We start from the raw sequence: 21,625 nt of genomic DNA, 5'->3' as shown, positions 1-21,625 counted from the left end.
TTCTGAAAAGAAATATGAACGACACCTGTTGGTTTTATTAATAATTGAAACTGTTACTTATTAAATAAAAATGGAATAGAAGCAGTCTGCCCTTTTTGACTTTTTTCTTTTTTTTTTCCCTTTATTGTTACAGCTCTCCTTGACAGCTTTCTAACTTTTAGGTGAAACATCCTGACAGTAAAAGCGCAGAATTCACAAAATAGAGTAAATGTTTCAGATTACTTTTGTTTTTCAGGAAATGAGGTCTCTCATAAAGCATGACCAAATTTTGAAAAAGAAATTTGTTAGGGATTTTTTTTCTTCAGCTTCTTGGTAGTGTCATGGGAATCACAACTCTGTAAGTGGCAGGCTTCTTCCTCCTCCCATCTTTAATGATGACAAGTGCATGAAGACTTGCTTCTTGAAATAAACTTGTATCAAATGTACTACAGCTTTTGTTATTGTACCTGTCTTTAATGGTATATATTCGTTGTTACTTTTCAATGAGTTTAAATTTAGAAAGATTAAATAATTTTTCAGAACTTATATTTGGGAACTAAAACCTTTTTGAGTAATTTGACCTAGTTTTTAGTAGGCTGAGTAATTCAATTAAAATTTGTCTGGAAGAGCAAAGTTGATTACATGGAGTTACACAAGCAGTAAGGTCAAAGGCATAGTTCCTGAGTTTTAGAATTGAAACGCGAATACTAAGGATGATTTTGTATGATGTTATGATTTTATTTTCCCTTCCCCTGCTGCCTTATGAAGTTCTTAATGAACTTGCTTTGTTTGCTTAATCATGTGTATCAGATGGAAGCCCCTGAAATGTTTAAATTTAATGTTTTCTTTTATTTTTTTTAGGGCTGAGGCTAGCCCAGGATGGCTGCAGCTTCATATGATCAGCTGTTAAAGCAGGTTGAGGCATTGAAGATGGAGAACTCTAACCTTCGGCAAGAGCTAGAGGATAACTCAAATCACCTAACAAAACTGGAAACTGAGGCATCTAATATGAAGGTATTGCATGCTCTGTGTCTGTGTACATTGCCGTTTGTGTCATGGACTGGTAGCTGTTGAACAAGTTTTGTGTGCTTTTAGATTTCTACAGAAGTCCTTTTCCAGGCTGTGTAAGGGAAAACTATAAAATCTACTTGGTGAAGAATTTTATATTTTATTTTTTCTCAAATTTGAAAATCAAAACAGTTCTCTAGAAACAGCTTCTGGTGTTCACAACTTTTTCCGATGTGCCATGTGATACTTCCAGTTTAGCACAGCTGTACTTACCAGCAGGAAGCCCAGTCTGTTGATGTAGTTTGGCAAGGCAAGTATTGTTCAGCTCTTGAAAACACATGAAAAAACAGAGGTTTTCAGTGTTTTAAGGTGAGTCTAAATATTTTGGTGTTTACTACACTTAAAATATTTAACATCCCCAAAGGAAAAGTTTATTTTAAAATAAGACCACAAGTTCTCCAGCCTCTGCCAAAGCTGAAATTCACGCTTAATAATTTGGTCCAGATCTGTCCTTCTGGTGTTTATTTGTTGGCTGGGTGTAGGCTTTTAGAATCACCTGTCCAAGAGGAAACATGAGGCTCAGCTGGAATTTAGATGGATTTTGGTCATTAGGAAGATGCTTACACAGCTGCATCTGTATGATCCATAACACTAAACAAGGCAGGATTTCACAAGCATTACAGTTGCATTAATGTAGTGCTCTTCCTAAGCTGACAAATCCTGATACTTACGGCTGACAGCCAGCAAAACCAGACCGCTGTGGGTATCTCACTTACTATGGCTCAGAAACTGCTAATATTTGTCTATAGGGTAGGCATTTGTATGTCCATCTCCTTGCATTCCAGTCTTTCCGTCACCGATTTACTGTTCCTTTATAATCTTTGTTTTTAGCAATTAAAACCACTTTGAACTGAGCTTTTCCTCCAGCATATATGTTACCTGTATATTCGCTGTGAGAAGAAAAATCTGTCTGTGTTCTGAAGCACTGTAACTAGTGACAACACTTGAAAGAAGCGCAATTTTTTTTATATATTTAGTCCTTGCCATAGCAGTGTAAAATGAAAATGGCTCTGCTGCCTTGAAACTGAAATGAAATTATAGTCCTCTACACCAGCTTCTTAAGCAGCTGTGGAGAAAAAAGTTGTTGCTGCATTATACCTGAAAGCTGGTTCTGTCATTTATACTGTTTTTCTTAACATAATATTGTAACAACTTTGCAGCTTTGTCAGTGTCTCCCTTTCAGTCAAGTAAGGTAGGGAAGAACAGGAGAGATTATCTTCCTTATAGTTTAGAAAAGAAAGAAGGAAGATGGGATTTTTTGTTTTGGTTGTTTTTTTTTCCCTTCTGTGTCTGTGTACAGGTTTTGGGTTTTTTTTTTTCTACAGCTGTATAAGCTGGTCTCTGAGGCATTAATTTGACATGTGGAACAGCTTTCTAACCTTACTTCAAACCTGGCAGACCACCAAAGGAAAGTGGTTCTATCACAGTTCACAGGGGAGTGCTTATGAGCATATTCAGAGTAGATGTTGCGTTTTTTCCTCTCCTGAAATGCCGTTCTAGATGTAAGGAATTTATTCTAAAAACTATTAAACTCAAATATCAGACTCTTTGTTTCTTTTCATTTTGGTGTATTGGTGGGGAGGAAATTGTTCAGACTGGTTTGAATTATCTTTTTTTTCATTCATGATCTACGAAGAAAACCTAATCAACTGTGTTCCTCAAGAGTGCTTGCTCCTTCACCTGAACCAAGAAGCTGTTTCTTTCCCTTGTTTGTTTCAGATGTGTTTGGAAAAGATTGAAAGCTAGCTTTGACTTGACTTGAACCAGAAGGATGATATGGGAATGATTTTGGAGTCTGTGGATGAGGTCGGGTGGGGATCATTGCAGGATTCTCTCAAGTTGAGAGATAATTTTTGGTTTGCAGCTTTTGGAGAAAGCATGCAGTGGCTTTGTTCCACTGAAAGAGACAGCATGGTTTGTATGGTTCCAGTGCCATAATTAGGGATAATTACAAAAAAAGTAATTAGAAGAACCAGAGCAATGGAAATTGCACCCTTTGGCTACCATATGCACAGTTAAAACTCCAAATACTTTGGAAAAATATTATCCTCTGGGAGCATGTCAGCATTGCAGAGCCTTAGCAGCCCCTTCCACTGAATAAAATCCCAAATACTAGTGGGAGAAAGGGAGCAGTGGGCAAAACAAGCTTTGGTTTTGTGGCAAACATCATTGTTCTTGCACCATGAATTTTTGATCTGTGGGCTAGTGCAGAAATATCGCACAGTGATTCTTTGGACAGTTAATGTGTTTGCTTGTATATCTTTTGCCTTTAATCAGTTGTGAAGGGCAGTGGTTAGGAAGGGCATTTTAAAGGCAATATTATGTCTTTAAAGAAGTTAATTTTGGAAGTAGTAGTGTTTAAATATTATTTAAGTGTGTTTCATCCTTATAATTGCTCCATAACCATACTGGAATTAAAAGCTTATCATGAGCTCATCTTGCACGTGTGTTTATTATAAACTGCCACTGACCTATATAAGCACAACATCTGAATGCTTCATGTTTAAAGCTAAATTTCACATTTAAGAGTGAAAGCTGTCTATTTGCTGGCCAGAAAACAGCATGACGGATAAGTACAGATAGATGTGATAGAAAGATTTTTGGGGGTGCCAAAATGAATAGCAGAAGTGCATCCAGTTTGTTTTCTAATTTGTGTTGTTCTAGGAATTCACTGTTCAAACAGAAGAAATCCGTGAGAGTATTCTGACTGATTTGGGAAATTCAGTTGTGGCTATTGGCTTACTGTTAGATGAAGTACCAGCAGTTCAGTAGGATAAAATGTTCTTTCTGAATCAGCAGATATGCTGTTTGATGGTCAATGAAAGAACAGTGTTGGCCTACAAAAGAAGAAAAAATGTTCAGTGTCGAGATGTAGATAGTAACAATAACTGCATAAAATACAGACTGTGGACAAATTCAGGAGAAAAATGAACAGTTTGATTGGAATTTGAAACCTGTAAAATTTATGAAGAGACAAAAAGCAGTCCAGTGTCAGTTATGCTACTTCATGCGTGTAAATGTAGACAACTTTTTGTCCAACTCTCATGCTTGGATTTTTTCTGTTAAGGGTGTGGGGTTTTGGTTTGGTTTGCGTTTTAGTGTTGTAGCTAATTCATATCACACCATTTTTCCACATACAAAATCTGGAGGAAACAGGTACATGCAATTTAACTACAGTTACTCAAGTCGTAGTGAAAGAATGTCATGCTTGATTTCTACACTCACTCTTTAAGTGCTTGGATCTGTCAGTAAATGAATAATGCACGTTATCTTGTGTAAAAAAGCCATCTGTATTATATGTGATGCTCTGGGGGTAAAATGTTCCCTTTTCATCTTCATATAATACATGTAAAACTATATTCTACATACAGTCTTCCAGCTTATTTGATGTCCTCTGTGTTATGTCCACCCATTGATAATAAAACTGAGACTGTCAGTAGAACTGATTTGGATTCCATGAATGTTTTTGAGAAATGTTCTAACCAACTGAAAACAAACTGTAAAGAAACAAGGAAGTGGTTACACTCTTCAGAAAATTATGAGCTGCCTGTTCACTGGCTTTTTGCAGTTGTTTGTGAAGGGTGGTCTTTCATCACATCATTGTCCTTATATAACATTGTTTTAGTTTCAGTAATTTTCTGTGTGGCCTTTTTTGTTGTTGTTGTTGTTGTGGGGTTTTTTTTTGTTCTGTTTTGCTTGAAGGAATTCAGATTTAAAAGACAAGTTCCTAGAGAGATAGTTACTGTCATATTCATTGCATGTCTGAAGAATGGTTTATTTTTGACATGGATGGTGTTTGTGGGTTTCTTCCAGTAATTAGACAGCAGGATGGTAAACTTTGTAATGCTGTAATGTTAGATTGGAATGGTTTTTTGGCTAAATGAAAAATCAAGTGTTAGTTTAAGGATTTCAATTTTTTTTGTTTGTGATTAGCTTAGCTTACAAAGTGTATGCTAAGCTAATTCAGTGTTTCTGCAAAAGAAGTTTTAAACCTCTGGAATACAGTATTTCAGACTTAGTGTTGTGCATACTTTGTGTGGTTGATTAATTCTCAGATTACGAGAATTAAAGTTAAAAAGTGTACTGAAGAAGATGCCATAGTGCCTGTTTCTCAGTTTCTCTCTGTGATGGATTTGTGAGAGTATGGAAAAGCTTGTATCCTGTTAGAACTAAGTGTGATTTTATAATTAAATACTATTAAGTTGCATTTTATTTTGTCTGGAAATTTAACTTCTCTAGTATCTTTTTATGTTTGTTTAAAGGGATGAATATAAAAATCCTTCCCAGAAACAACAGACTGACTAGCAAGTTAGCAACTTAACAGTTACAGTACCTTGTTTGTTTCATTAAAAAGAGGAAATCTGAAAAAATGCACTGCTTCCAGCTTTGAGTTTGTTAGCATAAGTTTGTTTATAAAACCAAGATTGATGTTCAGAATGCTTCAGGCACTCGCTGGCTTGCAGTGTTTTGAGGATTTGTTACACTTTTTGGACATGAACTCTTCATCAACCTTGTGGAAGTAGCTTTTTTGATGTATAAGCTGTAAGAGTTTAAAAAGAAGATAAATTTAAGTGTGTTGATCCTTTACATCAGGTATATGAGTGGCTGAAGCACATTCCTTTCTTTAGAAGTTTACACTCGTGGCAATATAAGATTCTCCTTGCCTAAGTTCTAAGTTTACTTTAAAATTGCAGTGCAAGGATGATTCTCTCTTTTCAAATGTGTGACTACTTTTATTTGATGTCTCCTTGATTAGATAAGCAGACAATAACATTTTCTTTTAACTCACCAAACCCCATTTTATGGTTATACAATTTGCTTAGCCACCATTTCTTGATATATAACCTTGAAAACCTACTTTATTCTAAGCAGCTGTCTCTGATCATCAGTATTTATTGAGCCTCATTGAAAAGCACAGAAGGTGTGCTAGGAGGTATTTTTGTAATGGCACAAGAATTTTTATTTCAGTGTATTACGATAAGTTACGGGCTTGCAAGTTAGAAGTTAAAGTCTAAAGTGGGGAAAGTGAGCGAGTGCCTGTGTAGTTCTGACTTACTGGCTGGGCTTAAACCACAACAATAATACATGCTCTCGTGAGACCTCACTTGGAGTATTGTGTACAGTTCTGGGGGGTATCCTTAACATAAAAAGGAAATGGAGCTGTTGGAACAAGTCCAGAGGAGGCCAAGAGCATGATAAGGAGTTACCTGCCATATGAAGACAGGCTGAAAAAGTTGGAGGTGTTCAGCCTGGAGAAGAGAAGGCTGCATGGAGACCCGTAGCAGTCTTCCAGTATCTGAAAGGGGCCTATAAGGATGCTGGGGAGGGACTATTCATTAGGGACTGCAGTGACAGGACAAGAGGTAATGGGTTCAAACTTAAACAGGGGAAGTTTAGATTGGATATAAGAAGTTCTTTACTGTAATGGTGGTGACACACTGGAATGGGTTGCTCAAGGAAGTTGTGAATGCTTCATCCTTGGTGGTGTTCAAGGCCAGGTTGGACAGAGCTTTGAGTGACATGGTGTAGTATGAGGCATCCCTGCCTATAGCAGGAGGATTGGAACTAGATGATCTTAAGGTCCTTTCCAACCCTAACTGTTTTGTGGTTTTATGATCCTTATGTTATGCCAACCTTACTGCTTAAAAGAAATCTTGTGTTAGTAGATACCCCTTTGCCCCTGAAATTTTTTACCAGCATGTTTCCACTTGCTTCCTTATGTATCTTCCTTTATTTGTGTGTTAAATGTAATGATGTGCTGTCAAACTGTATAATTCAAACTGAAGAAAATGTAGTGATCTTTTGCTTTAATTTTTGGTTTTGTGGTTTAGGTTTTTTTCTTTTCCACCAGGTAGATGTCTGCATTGCTTACCAAATTTGTGTGTGTATATGTCATTTTCCTGCAAGTTCTTTTACGTGTTAAGGTTCTGGTTTTAACAGCTAGATGTTGATTGTCAGAAAAAGATCGAGATCTGTATTCTGTGTTTAATATGGCCTTTGCCACTTGTTAAGAAAGTTCAGGGAAACTTATCTACAGACCTGCAAGCTTGAATTTGCAATGGACTTGTCAGAAACCGTAGTAAAGAACAGACTGCTAGTGGGCAAAGAGATAACATTTCTGTCTTAAGGAGAAGTTGTCCTGTGTTTAGCAGTAGCAGTCATTTTTCTCCTTAGTACTTGATGCAGTGCTGTTGCTCACAAATACAAGTTCTTTGACATAATCCTTGAGTAGGAGCTAAGCAATGTTTGTACTGATGAGTCTGCCTGGTTTCCTAAAATGAGTTTAGTAGTCCCTCATCAGAGACTTCTGAAGAGCCTGAATTGATACTGGAAGATTCTTTGATTACTATCAAACTTAAAGGTAGAAAATGAGCGGAATAAATAGTAGAGGTTTGAGGCTTGCTTTATTTTACCAGTAGCATCCTGGTGAGATTTCTGCTGTGATCTGTTTGGGTTTTTTTTTTTTTTTCCAACATGTTCAAAAGTACCTGGGATAAAAAGACTAAGATTGAAAAGTTTCACTGGTGTTCTTCAGTGTAGTAAAAATGGACACAGAGTGTGAAGATGTGCAGAACAACCTCGTGGTACTGAGTTGCTGAACTGAATACATGGCAAATAAAATTCATCTCTCTGAAGCTGAAATGAGTTATGTCAGAAAACAACCTTAACTTTATATACATAATTATGGGTTCTGAATTAGTATGGCAACAGCACAGAAAGAAGTCTTAGATACACTAAATATCTGAAAACGACAGGGGGTTTTGTGGGGGTTTTTTTGTTTGTTTCCATAAGTTGTCAGGTTAGTGCTTAGTTTGGAGCCAAAATATTAGCCTGATGTTTGGAACTACTTGGCATAGATAAGGAAACAAAAAGGGTGTAATTATGCCAGGATGGATATATCCTGCATCCAGAAGTTGAATAGTATAGTATGTTCCCGTGAACCTCCTCAGGAAGGATCTAGTAGAATTAGTATAGGTGCAAAAAAAAGTAATTGATGTGAAAAGCTTCCTTAAGTGGCATGACTGAATAGAATGAGACTTTTTAGCTAGAGAGAGCATGAAGAGGACCAGGATGGGAAGAAGCTTCTTGAGCTCTAAAAGATAATAAATGGTGTGAGGAATGCTAACAGGGAATGGTTGGTCTCTATCAATACCAGATCTAAGGAACATCGAATAACATTATCAGATAGCAAGTGGAAAACAAAAGAAAACAAGGCTCAGTTCTCATTGTCTTTGCCATGGGAGCATTTGGATGCCAGAAGAATGGATCAGGAGGTAGTACCACCGGAGATTGGGTTTCAGGAAGTCTGCAGGTCAAGGGCAGCTGGAAGCTGGGGAGAGGAGAGACAAGAGGCATGAGAAGTAGGTTTTGTTTTGTTCATGTATACTTACTGGGTCCTTGCTGTTAGAGAGAGGATATTGGTCTGTCTCAGTATTAAAGACAGTGTTTGCTCTTTGTTCTGTTCAATTTTTTCCAGCTGGGTTATGCTCCTTTAAGAAGGCGGAGTGGGTGAGGAGGAATTTCCCTCTGTTCTAGAGCTCCAGTGGATTGTGAAGAAGAGTGGATTGTGGAGAAGAGAGGGGCCTTCACAGGCTGGAAGAGGGGTGGTTTTGGTCAGGGGTGAAGGAAGGATGGAATCTGCAGCAGCCTGGGAGCCCATGGGTGAAAGAGACATCCAAAGAACCTGCACAGAGTAGGAAAGGGAGACCTCTGTGTATTTGTGAGAGAGAGCCCTTCCTCGTACCCAGTAATGCTCTGCAGTTCCCATCTGGTCAGAAGGGTGCAGTAGACCATGGTTGGACTGTACTGAGGCTAAAGAATAGCCATGGAAGTGTCTCTTTAAGTAATTTTTTCTTTGTTTGAATGGCTAATATTTTTAAATAAAATATTATGTCATTATGTTGACTTAATAGTTTAGCATTTTGTTTTGTTTAAAAACTTGTCAGCCTTCTTTGGGAGCTCAACAAAAATTATTAATGAGAAGGTCTAAGCAGATCCACTACAAAGCTCTGGTCACCTGAAAAGTAGCATGCTCTGCAGTATGTTACTTTTTATGTTCATGGAAAATGCTGTATTAAAGAATTTGTGAAAAGCATTTTTTGTGAAAATTTGTTAGTTGGGACTAAAATGTGTGGTCATATGACTTAAAAAATCTGGTATGAGGTGGCACTTTAACTTTGTCACATCAAAAAGCACTAAGTTTGGAGTGATGGATCCTGGTTTTGGTGGGTTTGTTTTTGTTTCCTAGGAAACCAGAGTTGTTAGATTATGATATAAAGGCCCAGAGAATTTGGATAATTTAAGTTGGCAGTATGCTCCCATAGTTCCCTTAGAATTTATGAAGCAGTGGCAGTGCATCAAGATTATCCTGTGATGTCAATGCTATGTCTGCTGCTGTGAGTCACCAGACACATTACCATTTTTTACTGTTATCCTCAGTTATGGCATGTGGTTTTTTTAGCACAATCCTAGGTCTGCCTGTGCATGCCTAGCTTACCAGCTATTCAGAGAAGAATCCCATTTACCTGAACACAGATGGTAGTAAAAGAAACTTCTTTTGCTTCCTACTAGCAGCAGCGGAACATTAATTTTCCTTAATTACCCTGTGTGTCACTAACTAATGAGAACTTTCTAGCATGCTCTTCATTTGCTCATTGCCATGCAAGTAGTGTACCTCAGAAGATGGTGCCTCTCTTAAATCTGCCCTTGTTCTTGCATTGTTTCCGTTCATCTTCCAGCCAAGTCTAATGAGTCAGCTTCATTTTGTCTGTCTGATTTTTCAGTGTTCTTGTCTGATGTGGCCAAAGTTAAGGCAGTTTTTTGTACTTTGTACTCCTGGCTCTTAGGATTTGCATGGTACTGTGCACTCTGCTGATTTAACAGAGCTTGTTTTTATTCTCTTCTCTAAACTTCCATTATTTTAAAGCTTGTTTTGATACATGCTCTATCTGGGACACAGTAGAGGCTTTGTCTTGACTTCTTTGATACTTCACTGACTTTTGTATGGCCATTTTTAGCAGGGCTTTAGGCATGGACATAAATTACAACAGACACTAAATGGAAATGAAGAAGGAACTGGAGTGTTTTGAAGTACAGCTCAAGGTGCAGTGGCAAATGAGGAGTTTATATACTAAGTTTCCTTCCTTTTGAGCAGAAAGCTATGAGAAGGAATCAATGAGTTGAAAGCAGAATTAAAGAAATTTCTGTGCAGTTCTTGTTTGTGTCAGTTTACAGTGGTGTGAATGTTGCAGTGAATCTGACCCCCAGATGTGTTCTCTGCTGCTGTCACAACATCACAAACATTGTGATAGAATACAAAAATGTACTAGTTTGGACAATAGAGGGTTTTCTTTTTCCCTTTTAATTGAAAAAAGGCATTTTATTTGGGTTTGCGTATTCAAAAATTAAGGAAATGGCAGTTTTAAGGTAGACAATGCCACCCCAGTTTTGTCAGCTGGTTTGTACACCCTGATAGAATTTCACCTATTCTACCAAAACAATCTTTTAAAGTTAGCATGCTTAGTGGTCACAGTGAATGGAAATATGTCCAGGCATAAAATTGTGTTATTTTCTATTTTACCCCTGTAAATGAGGTCTTTAAACACAGATTTCTCTTGAAAGTTACTGCTTGACCAAAATGCAGTTGGGGGGGGGGGGGAGCATCCAAACCCCAAAACTCCCCCCCATGCCCTGGTCTTTTTTTTTTTTTTTAACAGTATTGAAACTAACTAAAACCCTGCCCTCTCAGCTGGATTTTTTTGCTGAACCTTAAATGAGCTGTGATCTCACTATGGTCGCATAGTTCATGGAAATTGCATGACTGCAATCACCTTCAGAAATGGTCTGGAGACAGTTGATCTTGTAGGAGTGAATTCAATGAGAATTGAGATACAGACTTCACATAGTACTCTGCATCCAAGAAAGACAGTGCTCAAAATCCAGTTACATTCAGTACAACATACCAAAATATTTTGATTCAATAATAATGTATATTTTGCTTTCAGTGTAACTGAATTGTTTTATATTCTGAAATAATACAGATTTTAAAAATTCATTACAAGCTGACTTTGTTATACACAGTAATGAATCAGCTAGCTGTAGAACTTTCACATTATACCTATTTAATAATGCAATGGATAGATCCTCTAAAAATAAAAGTAATCTTGAAGATACGAATGGGTATTAGTCATTTTAGAAATTCTAATGTGCAAGTGGAAGAAGCTACCATAAGCTGAACTGATTTTTACAAATTGTATCAAATTATGAATTCTGGGCAGTAGTTCTTTTCAGTCACTGCACAGCTAATACAGCTAGACATTTGCAAATAACTCTTTTTAAGCTCATGTGGGGAAAAACGTGGTTATAAGTCAGTTATCATCTTAGAAACAACAGAGATCTAAAATATCAGTGAATTTATATAAGCAATAACAAAGCAGCAGTGGCATATTGTATTTGATTTGTGTCTTTTTAAGTCTGTTGCTTTGATTTCACAGAAAGTAATAATTTTAGCATGATCTTTGCGATTTTAGGGATTCTACCAGAATCCAAATTGGTTTGAAAATGGAATAAAAGATTTTTTCTTTTATGTAGAATCACAGAACAGTTTGGGTTGGAAGGGACCTTCAAAGGTCATCAAGTCCAACCCTCTGCAATGAGCAGGGACAACTTCAGCCTAGGTCAGGTTGCCCAGAACCACATCCAGCCTGGCCTTGAATTTCTCCAAGGATAGCGCATCCATCCACGGCCTCTCTAGGCAACCAGTGCCATTGTTTTACCACTCTCACTGCAAAGAATTTCTTTCTCACATCCAGCCTGAATGTTTAAATGTTAGTTTAAAACCATCAACCCTTGTCCTGTTGATAAGAGAAGACTCATTCTACTGATTGTTAGCTGAAGCAAACTGCCAATTGAACTTCTAACTAAACAAAACCATACATATGTCAGGAAAGAACAAGACAAAGGGTAAAGAACATGCTTTGCCCTTTCAGCTCATTGAACTGGGAACCATTCCTCAGAAAGTCAGAACAAGGTAAGAGAAGCCAACCTAGGACCATAAAAGGAAAGCAATGAGAGAAGTTCAGCTGAAGGTGAACAAAGATATGACCGCCACGGGTCCCATAGGCCCTTGGGCCCTCACTTAAAATAAACTGCACATGCTGTAGTGGGTAGTAACCTGTGTTAATTAGTTCTGGGAAGAAATTATAACATATATGAGATTTCTGGGAATTACAGTGTATATGTATGAGATCAATGCTTATAAGCAAGAAACCTGTAAGAATCGGCATGCACGTTAGGCAGAAGTATCCCCTGTGCATCTGGTGCTGCAATAAATAGTGCCTGCTTGTTAATGCTACATTGGTATTAGTGAGTTTTATTCTGACTTTTGGTGACGATAGAGGATCTCCTCCGTGTTCTTGCCGGGAGCAGAGTTGAGACTGACTGGTCTGTAGTTCCCTGGGTCATTCTTTTTCCCCTTTTTAAAAAGTTTATGTTACCCCTTTTCCAGTCATCAGGAACTTCACTAGACTGACACAACTTCTCAAATATGACAGATAATGCAACTTCATCCACAAGTTTCATCAGGTGTCATGGGTTGAGCAGTAGCAGTCATTTTTTCTCTGTCTTGTAGCTGGTGCACTGCTGTGTTTTGACTTCTGGGCTGGGAACGGTTGCTTGATAGAAGCCATGTTTTGGGGGTGTTTTTGTTCAAGGCTTTTTCTGAGCACGTGCTCTGCTGGGGAGGCCGGGAGGAAGGAGAGACAGGACACCTGACCCAGGCTAGCCAATGAGGTATTCCATACCATAGCATGTGATGCCCAGGATGCATACCAGGAAAGGGAGAGCTGGAGGGGTGGAGCTCTGGAGGGAAATGGAGAAGGAACCACGCGGTGTTCAGCCAGGCAGGGTGGAGTGAGTCGGTGGCTGGTGAGGTGTTGTATTCTCTTCACTTGTTGTTTGCTGTATCATTATCATTTGTAATAGTAGTGGCAGTAGTGATTTATGTTATACCTTAGCTGTTAAACCGTTCTTATCTCAATCCGTGGGGGCTACATTCTTTGGATTCTCCTCCCTAACTCTCCGGGACTTGGGGGACCAAGGGGGGGAGTGAGTGTTGGTTTAAACCACGACAGTGGGCTTGTGCTAAAAACTTAATACAGTTGTTATAGCAAGTGACAGCTCTTGATCATGATGGCACCAAGTGTATATTTTTCTGTCAGAAAGTGATATTATTTGAAATTAAAATGAACATCATCTTTTTAAACAGTAAGTGCTTTCCTCTTTCTGCAAGGTTAATAGTTACGTTGATCCATGATTTCACCTCACTCAGCAGTGCTGTCATTGTTGCTGTTGTAATTTGGGTTGAGCAACCAGAGCAATTGCTTGGCAATCTGAAGGGCTCGCACCAAGCTTGATTAAGCACCAGTGTAATTTGCCAAAATGTGTAGGAATAAAGGGCCTCTTCCATAGCTCTCACTGGGCCTCAGAGAGTGTTGTACCATGTGTGATAGCATTATGTCAAGGTCATACTAAGCTCCAGTAATTCAAAGTTCATATATTTAAGTTCCTATCAACCTTCTATGATGACATGGCAAGATGGGTCGATGAGGGGAGAACAGTGTTATCTCCCTGATATACCTGATGGCTGTGCTGCCATTCAGTGGGACGTCAGTAGGCTGGAGAGTTAGGCAGAGAGAAACCTAATGCGGTTCATCAAGGGCAAGTGTAGGGTACTGCACCTGGGGAGGAAGAACCCAAAGTACCAGTACAGGCTGGGCTTGAACTACTAGAGAGCAGTTTACATGCGAAGGACGTGGAAGTACTGGTGGGTGACAAGTTGACCATGAGCTGGCAATGTGCCGTTGTGGCTAGGAGGGACAGTAATGTCCTGGGCTGCACTGGGTGTGGTCAGCAGGTCAAGGGAGATGATCCTCACTCTCCTCAACCCTGATGAGGCCACATCTGGAGTACTATGTCCAGTTCTGGGTTCCTCAGTACAAGAAAGGCAAGGAGCTACTGGAGAGAGCCCAGCGGAGGCCAGCAAGGATAATCTGGGGTCTGCACCATCTCTGTTATGAGTTTAGCCTAGACGACACAAGACTGAGAAGGGATCTCAGTATTGCGTATAAACATCTCAAAGGCAGGTGCCAGGAAGATGACACCAAGACTCTTCTCAGTGGTGCCCAGTGACAGCACAATGAGCAATAGCCATCGACTAAAACAAGAAGTTTCACCTCAACATGAGGAAGAACTCTTTATGCTGAGGGTGGCAGAACACTGGAACAGGCTGCCTGGGGAGGTTGTGGAGTCTCCTTCTCTGGAGACATTCAAAACCCACCTGAACATGTTCCTGTGTAACCCACTCCAGGTGGCCCTGCCTTCGCAGGGGGTTTTGACTGGATGATCTCCAGAGGTCCCTTCCAACCCAAGCAGTTCTGTGGTTCTGTGATTAGGAAGGGTCATATATAGACTTTGAACTTAAGTTTATGGTATCTGTAAATGCATAGAAAATATTACTGTGCTGTCCGTTCATCATACTGTTTCAGTATCTAAGTCTTTCATTGTGCTTGGGTGATGGATGTGCATCTAGTATATGTTACCTTTTTTTCTGCCCTTTTAAATGATACTTGAAACAATGTGCAGCAGTGACATGAACTTCAAAAATCACTTCCAGTTTAGAGTGAAGTTGTATGTAAAGTTTTCAGCATATTGCACTAAAATATGAGTACAAATGTTCCATCAGTATTCTCATTTAAAAATACTGCTGATTTGGTTAAAAGAATAGTTCTCAGTCATTCAGTATGCATATTCCCATGCTATATGTTGCTAAATTTGATGCTGGTTTACTATCTGAAATTTTCTATATCTGTGCAGTTAAAGATGTTTTTATACTCAAATATTGTAAATGTAGCCAAGGTAGGCCTCACCTAGAGAAACCAAAATGAAGGACAATTCAATTTGTGTTTGTTTCCAAACAACGAAAGAAACACAAAGAGGGGTGTGGGTGTATGACAGGAATGTTTCTTCATATGGGCCCAAGTATAATTAGCTAAAAAGGAGAAACTGCTATGAAGCATGTCTTATTAAAAAATGATTGGTACAATCGCTTTTCTTAGAAGTCTTATTTTTTCAAAAAATATAGACTGATGCTTACCTGTAAAAGTTGTAGTGAATTTCAGCTGATACTGGTCTGTGAATATATCTGGCATACTACAGCCAAGGATTTTTTATATTTAATTATCATGATGATATTCATGCATTTTGGCATTTGCTGAATACACAAACTTTCAGGAAAGTGAAGACAAGTACTAAGACACTATTCAAGGCAGGGGGCAAGTAGTGTATACAGAAGACCAAATGTTTGTGACTTGTGTGAATTGTTATCAGTGCTCCTTTTCCTGCCAATGGAGATCTATCTGTCTAAAAAAGAAAATATTTTTATGGATACCACTTTTTATAATATTTCTATATGTGAATATAAATATTTATACATAAAAATATCTCAAAAATTTGAATATACTTTTTTAAATCTTAACTTCTCGGGATTTTAAATCTGGCATTGTTAGTGTTATTTCTCTGTAATTCCTTTCTTTATTAGCAGTTTGAGAAATTCACAGCCCTTAAGCAATTTTACCACTCAGCTGGGTGCTGAGTACTAGGTATATACTATTAGTTAAGGTGCTTTTCCTCTCAGTGATTTTGCAGTTACTTCCTTATAGGTCTGATCTTTCTTATTATCCGCAATTTTAAGGTCAGGACTATATTCATAGAGTCCAAGTAACAAAATTACATTGTTTCCGTACTTCACAGACAGCAAATACAGTGACCTTTTTAAAATAATGGTGACTCATAGGGCCAATTCAATTGCCAAAAGCATTCTTTCGTACTTTTGCAGTAGGATGAGATAAATTAGGTTATGTTTAAGTGACCGTTAAAATAATATGACTTGCATTCTTTAAAAGAACAGAAAAAAAATTCTGCAGCCTTCCTTATAAATGCTCTTAGTTTGTATATTTTTTCAGTAAGTCACTACTAAGTCAGGAAGTAATTTGCTTAGGATAATGCTGTAATCTGTTTCTAATGTGCAGTATTATTTCCACAAAACAGTGTAAACATAATTAGTTTATCTGCATTCCAGGATTCCTCTTCCTAGAGTACCAGCACCTAATTATATCATAGGTGTCTGCAGTGCCCATGTTGTATTGGCACGTAATTATATCATGGGTGTCTGTAGTGACCATGCTGCAACCATTTCCTGTGGGTCTAGTGCTTGGAGGTGTTTCCCCAGAACCATGTTCTTTCCTCAGAATCCTTTTACTTTTTCCCCCTGCTGCCATGGTAAAAGCATTTTGAATACTGAAAAGGTCAGTAGTGTGTCTGTTTAAAGAATATTTTGACTTCTTGTAGATGCCATTTTGTCTTCTTTAGATAGAACAAAATGCATGTAAAACAAAATGCATTTAAAAGGTATCTCCTGTACAAGTTGCAAGAGCTAAACAAGTAAGCTAGGTTCTTAAAAGAGCAAAACAGTGATAAAGAGATCTTTTGAAATTGTTTAAACTTCAAACTTCTGACCAGAAGCACAAGTCTGGGCATAGAATCTATGTATGTGTCCTGGGTTTAGCAGTAGCAGTCAGTTTTTCTCCTTCTTAGTAGCTGGTGTAGTGCTGTGTTTTTGACTTTCAGCCTGGGAACACCGCTAATAACACCAATGGTTTTAGTTCTTGCTCAGTAATGTTTACTCTGTCCAAGGGCATTGCTAGTCTCATGCTCTGGCAGGGAGGAGGGGAAGCTGGGAGGAAGCAGAGACAGGACACCTGACCCAAGCTAGCCAAAGAGGTATTCCATACGACCGCACGTCATGCCCGGGGAGGTAACTGGGATTACCTGAAAGGGCTTGCTCTCTTCTGGGTCGGGCTTCTTTTGGCATGTGCTATTGTATTCTCTTCCCTTGTTATTTCTCTTATCATTATTATTATTGGTGGTAGCAGTAGTGGTTTGTGTTATACCTTAGTTACTGGACTGTTCTTATCTCAACCCACGGGCATTACATTTTTTCAATTCTCCTCCCCATCTCTCCGGGGGGGTGGGGGGTGGGTGGGAGGGCAGGGGGAGAGGAGAGAGAGACTGTGTGGTTGGGTTTAAACCACAACTGTCTGGGAGGTGACTGGGAGGGTAAAAGAATGTCTCCTTCACAGGTTGACCACCTGAGAAGGAGGAAAAAGATGTGTAATTGCTAAGCACTCTTATTATATACCTCCGAAAGTATAAAGGTGGTGACCACACTGGGAACACAAGCCAGATCAGTTTCATGATCAATGTTTCTATTGTATTACAAGTCATTATCATAAAGTACAGTGAGAAAAGAACCTTAGCCCAAGCCCCACACTTGGAAAACACTAACACAGCAAATACCAGCTCTAAGTAAGGTATGATATACTGAAACTGTGAGATCAAGAGAAACAACTTTGAGAGCCAATAAATCAGCACTGTGATGAGTGACTATAAATCTGGTCAGATCTGTCGTTGCCTCAACCCCTCGTGCCCCATGTTGGGCGCCAAAAAGAACTGTCGTGGTTTAAATCCAGCCATACAGTCTCTCTCTCACACACCCCCCTCCCCTTTCTTTCCTTCCTCCCCCCCACTCCTGGAGAGATGGGGAGGAGAATTGAAGGAATGTAACTCCCATGGGTTGAGATAAGAACAGTCCAGTAACTAAGGTATAACACAAACTACTGCTGCTACCACCAATAATAAATTATAAGGGAAATAACAAGGGAAGAGGATACGATACCACCCACCGAAACGAGCCTGACCCAGAAGAGAGCAAGCTCTTCCAGGAAACCCCAGTTACCTTCCCAGGCATGATGTACTGTGGTATGGAATACCTCTTTGGCTAGTTTGGGTCAGGTGTCCTGTCTCTGCTTCCTCCCAGCCTCGCCTCCTCCCTGCCAGACCATGAGACTAGCAATGCCCTTGGACAGAGTAAACATTACTGAGCAAGAACTAAAACCATTGGTGTTATCAGCGATGTTCCCAGGCTGAAAGTCAAAGCAAAGCGCTGCACCAGCTACTAAGAAGGAGAAAAATTGACTGCTACTGCTAAACCCAGGACAGTATGAAAAGTTTGGAAGTACCTTTCATTATTCAGAATTGTTTTCTTTTCCTTGCTCTTGCTGCTTCTAAAAATATTTTCTGTGCTACAGTATGAAACGTGATATTTTTAATTCCAATAAGGGCTTTTTGCCTTGTGGACAGTCTTTTCCATTTGTTCTTGCTATTGATGTATCTGCCATCGTGATACAGAAAAGGCATTCACTAACTTGCATTTAATTTTCTACCTGGATTTAGGCCACTGAGCATTAGGGACCTGGAGGCCTGCTGGCCTCTTTTACTGTAGTAGTCATTGTTTACTGCGAATCTTTTTGTGCTTTAGAAATATGTTCCTTCAACTATATCATTTTATCATATGTAGTGTGAATAGCACACAGCAATATTCTTGGCTTTGAAGCTTCAGCTGCAGGAAGGATTCATAAATCTCTTTTCTTGTAGGTGTGGTGGTAGGACTAGTAGTAATAAACCAAATAGTAGGACACCATAAGAAATCCTAAGTCTTTTCCTCATAGGTGCAAAGGTGGTTGCAGTAAGAATAATTACTTTGTTTGCTTATTTACAGCTGTACTGGGGCCTTGCAGATAATAAATCCTGGGGATTACTTCTTCTCTGGTATCTTTGAAGCTTAAAAAGTGTGGATTTGAAGATACTTTTGTAGCTTTTAGTTATGTATCCAAATTTTATTTTTACAAGACTAATTTTAGATACAGAGGTAGGAAATTTGACTAATTATGCTGTACATCTATTTCTCCATTTGTAAATTTGAAATAACTGGCATTCACTTTGAAAAGAACTTTTAATTAAAGCAGTAAATATACTGGACTACCGGAGAGGATGAATTATTCAGGATATACTTTATAGTGTGACAGTGCTTGGGGAAATAGAGTAGAACATACATGATGACAAAATTACGACAGTTGATCACTGCTCAAATGAAATAAAGTTTACATAAGTATCAAAATAGCTATTACATAAATGTGCACTTGAGGACAGAGTAAGGTGTATTATTGTAAAGATTTCTTAAATTAAGCTTAGTTTCTTACAGGAGGTGCTGAAACAGCTACAAGGAAGTATTGAAGATGAGGCAGTGGCATCTTCTGGACAAATTGACTTACTGGAACGACTTAAAGGTAAATCTAGAATTATGTTTTAAGTGGGTTCATTTGTTCCTCTGTTACTTTTTCTTTAGGATGAAGTTTTCTAACTGAGCTGCATCTTCATTCCAGTGCTGATTTTGATGGTTGGGCATAGTCTCAGTGCCTCATATTTTCACCAAGCATTTTAAGACACATTCTCAAAAAAAAAAGTGTTCCTTTGCTGCTTTTATGCTTTTAGTGCTGTTAACCTAGAGCTTCATATAAATTGCTTTTGCTGTAACTTACATTTCATACGGTTCTTCAGAAACAAAAGATAAATTGTTTAAGTTAATGGATTAGTTTCACCAATTTTCTAAACTTGTTTGCATGCCCTGTCCTCTCCATATCATATTACTGGAATTGTATCTGTCATGCTGTAAATTGAATCCCCCTTCCCTAGAGCAGATGCTGGAATGTGCATCATCACATTACATGGGATGTGCAGAGCAAGCCCAGACTGCTAACTCTCTGTATGCATCCATTATACCTACTAATGAACTAGAAATATCACAGCGGATGTATGTATTTAAGGGCCCCGTTATGAACAACATTGTCATCATTTACAAGACAGTGAAACATCTGCAGGATCTCTAAGAAAGAAACTATTGGGAAGTGGGCCAGAGGAACAATTCATATGACATTTCTGCAAAACTCTGTCCATTCCATACAAGAGGCAGACAAGCTTGTGTGGAGATACTCTTCTGGTTGTCAAGATCGCAGTTTGGTCATCTGCTCAAATGTGTACCATCAAGATTGGTTTTGTTCACATTATGTTCTTTTGATATCCATGCAAAATGTTTCCATGAAAAATCATGGATTTCTTAGGAATGAAGAAACTAAGATAGCAATGATCTTTCATATTTATGCTGCTGAACATCAGCTCTGAAAATGTTTGCTCTTTATTATCCAGAACTGAACTTGGAAAGTACCAACAACCCTGGAGTGAGGTTACGGCCAAAGGTGTCTGTGCGTTCGTCGGGGAGCCGGGAAGGGTCTGTGTCAAGCCGTTCAGGAGAGTGCAGTCCTGTTCCTATGGGATCATTTCCAAGAAGAGGATTTATGAATGGAAGCAGAGAAAGCACTGGTTATTTAGAAGAGCTAGAAAAGGAGAGGTAAATTTCTTTGTTTATTTATCTGGTATGGATCGACTTTTAATTTTATCATGAAAGTTTACTGACACAGCTGGTATTTAGCTGTCATGCGTATGGTTTGATCACTAGTACTTTTATCTTGACAGGTAAGGAAAACAGGGATGTACAGCAAATATATATAAAAATATATATACATTTAAAAAAAGGAATGCACACCAAAAATACATATATTAAAAATATTAAGACCCATCGTACAGTTTCTACTGCTTCTTCCTGTACGCATTTTATTGTCATTCTTTGTTGGCTGAAGGTTATTTTATCAGCAGATTGTCAGCATGTGAGATATACTTAGGGTTGGCAGAGCATCCCAAATGTTGTTATATCTCCTCATTACTGTTGACAGGGGCTGAAACTCTTAACAGTGTGATGGTGCAATCTCTTTCCCTTTTTTGCAAAAGCTTTTAACTGCCATAGCTGGTTGATCAGTTATTTAATATTAGCAGAAACATACCTGGTGATGCTTCTGTCAGGAAGAATGTCTGCTGAACAAAAAGAATTTACTCTTATCTTCAAGATGAGGATTCCGTCTGATGTTTTGAGTTAACAAAATAGTGGAATTTCTTTTCTTGGAAGGTCGTATCCATTTAATAGGAAGAACATACTTTCAGGACATAATACAGATTTGCAGCACTTTATCAATCACTTACAAAGGAAATGTGAAAGTAAGAGATATGCAGCGCTTTCCACTGAAGACATCTTTGTATCTTAAAACAAACATGACTGAAATCCCAGATGTTTTCAGAAGCCTGACTGTAAAATACAGTTTCTTGAAGATTTGGTCATTGACTGCTTGTCTTGGGTTCAGCCGTTAACAGTTATTTTTCTCCTTCCTAGTAGCTGGTGTAGTGCTGTGTTTTGGCTTTAGTCTGAGAACAGTGGTGATAACACACTGATGTTTTAGTTGTTGCTCAGAACATTTACCCTCATCAAGGACTTTTCAGTCTCTCCTGCTCTGCCAGTGGGGAGGATCCCAACAGCTGACTATTGGAGGCTGAAATCAGCCTGATTGAGAAGGATTCTAAGGTTCTTTGGATGTTTTTCTCCATGGTAAAGACAGCTTAGGCAGTGAACTGGTCTTTGTTCCAAATAACTGAAAAAAAGGATGAGAAAATTTTAATTTCACATGAGCTTAGACAGTGTTACTGTCACAGATGACAGGGTAAAGGTTTGTGCTGTAGA

At 38.6% G+C, this 21,625-nt stretch overlaps 1 protein-coding gene across 4 annotated transcripts in view; it reads left to right on the top strand.

The window, feature by feature from the left end:
* The first annotated feature begins 838 nt into the window (after nt 1-838).
* APC (APC regulator of WNT signaling pathway) overlaps nt 839-21,625 on the top strand; it is a 55,379-nt gene continuing 34,592 nt past the window's right edge. For 2 of the 4 annotated variants that reach the window (XM_031042801.2, XM_034072758.1), the window contains exons 1-3: nt 839-993; nt 19,205-19,289; nt 20,206-20,407. In XM_031042801.2, the coding sequence (XP_030898661.2) occupies nt 859-993; nt 19,205-19,289; nt 20,206-20,407 (422 nt within the window). In that variant the 5' untranslated portion in view covers nt 839-858. The remainder of the gene's footprint in view (nt 994-19,204; nt 19,290-20,205; nt 20,408-21,625) is intronic. The other 2 variants (XM_031042800.1, XM_005142066.3) reach the window with 1 other exon arrangement.

The sequence above is a fragment of the Melopsittacus undulatus genome, chromosome Z (genome assembly GCF_012275295.1).
Source record: "Melopsittacus undulatus isolate bMelUnd1 chromosome Z, bMelUnd1.mat.Z, whole genome shotgun sequence".
In the NCBI taxonomy this organism is placed as follows: Eukaryota; Metazoa; Chordata; class Aves; order Psittaciformes; family Psittaculidae; genus Melopsittacus; species Melopsittacus undulatus.
The sequence above is the reverse complement of the archived record's forward strand: the minus strand, read 5'-3'. Positions and strand labels throughout refer to the sequence as shown.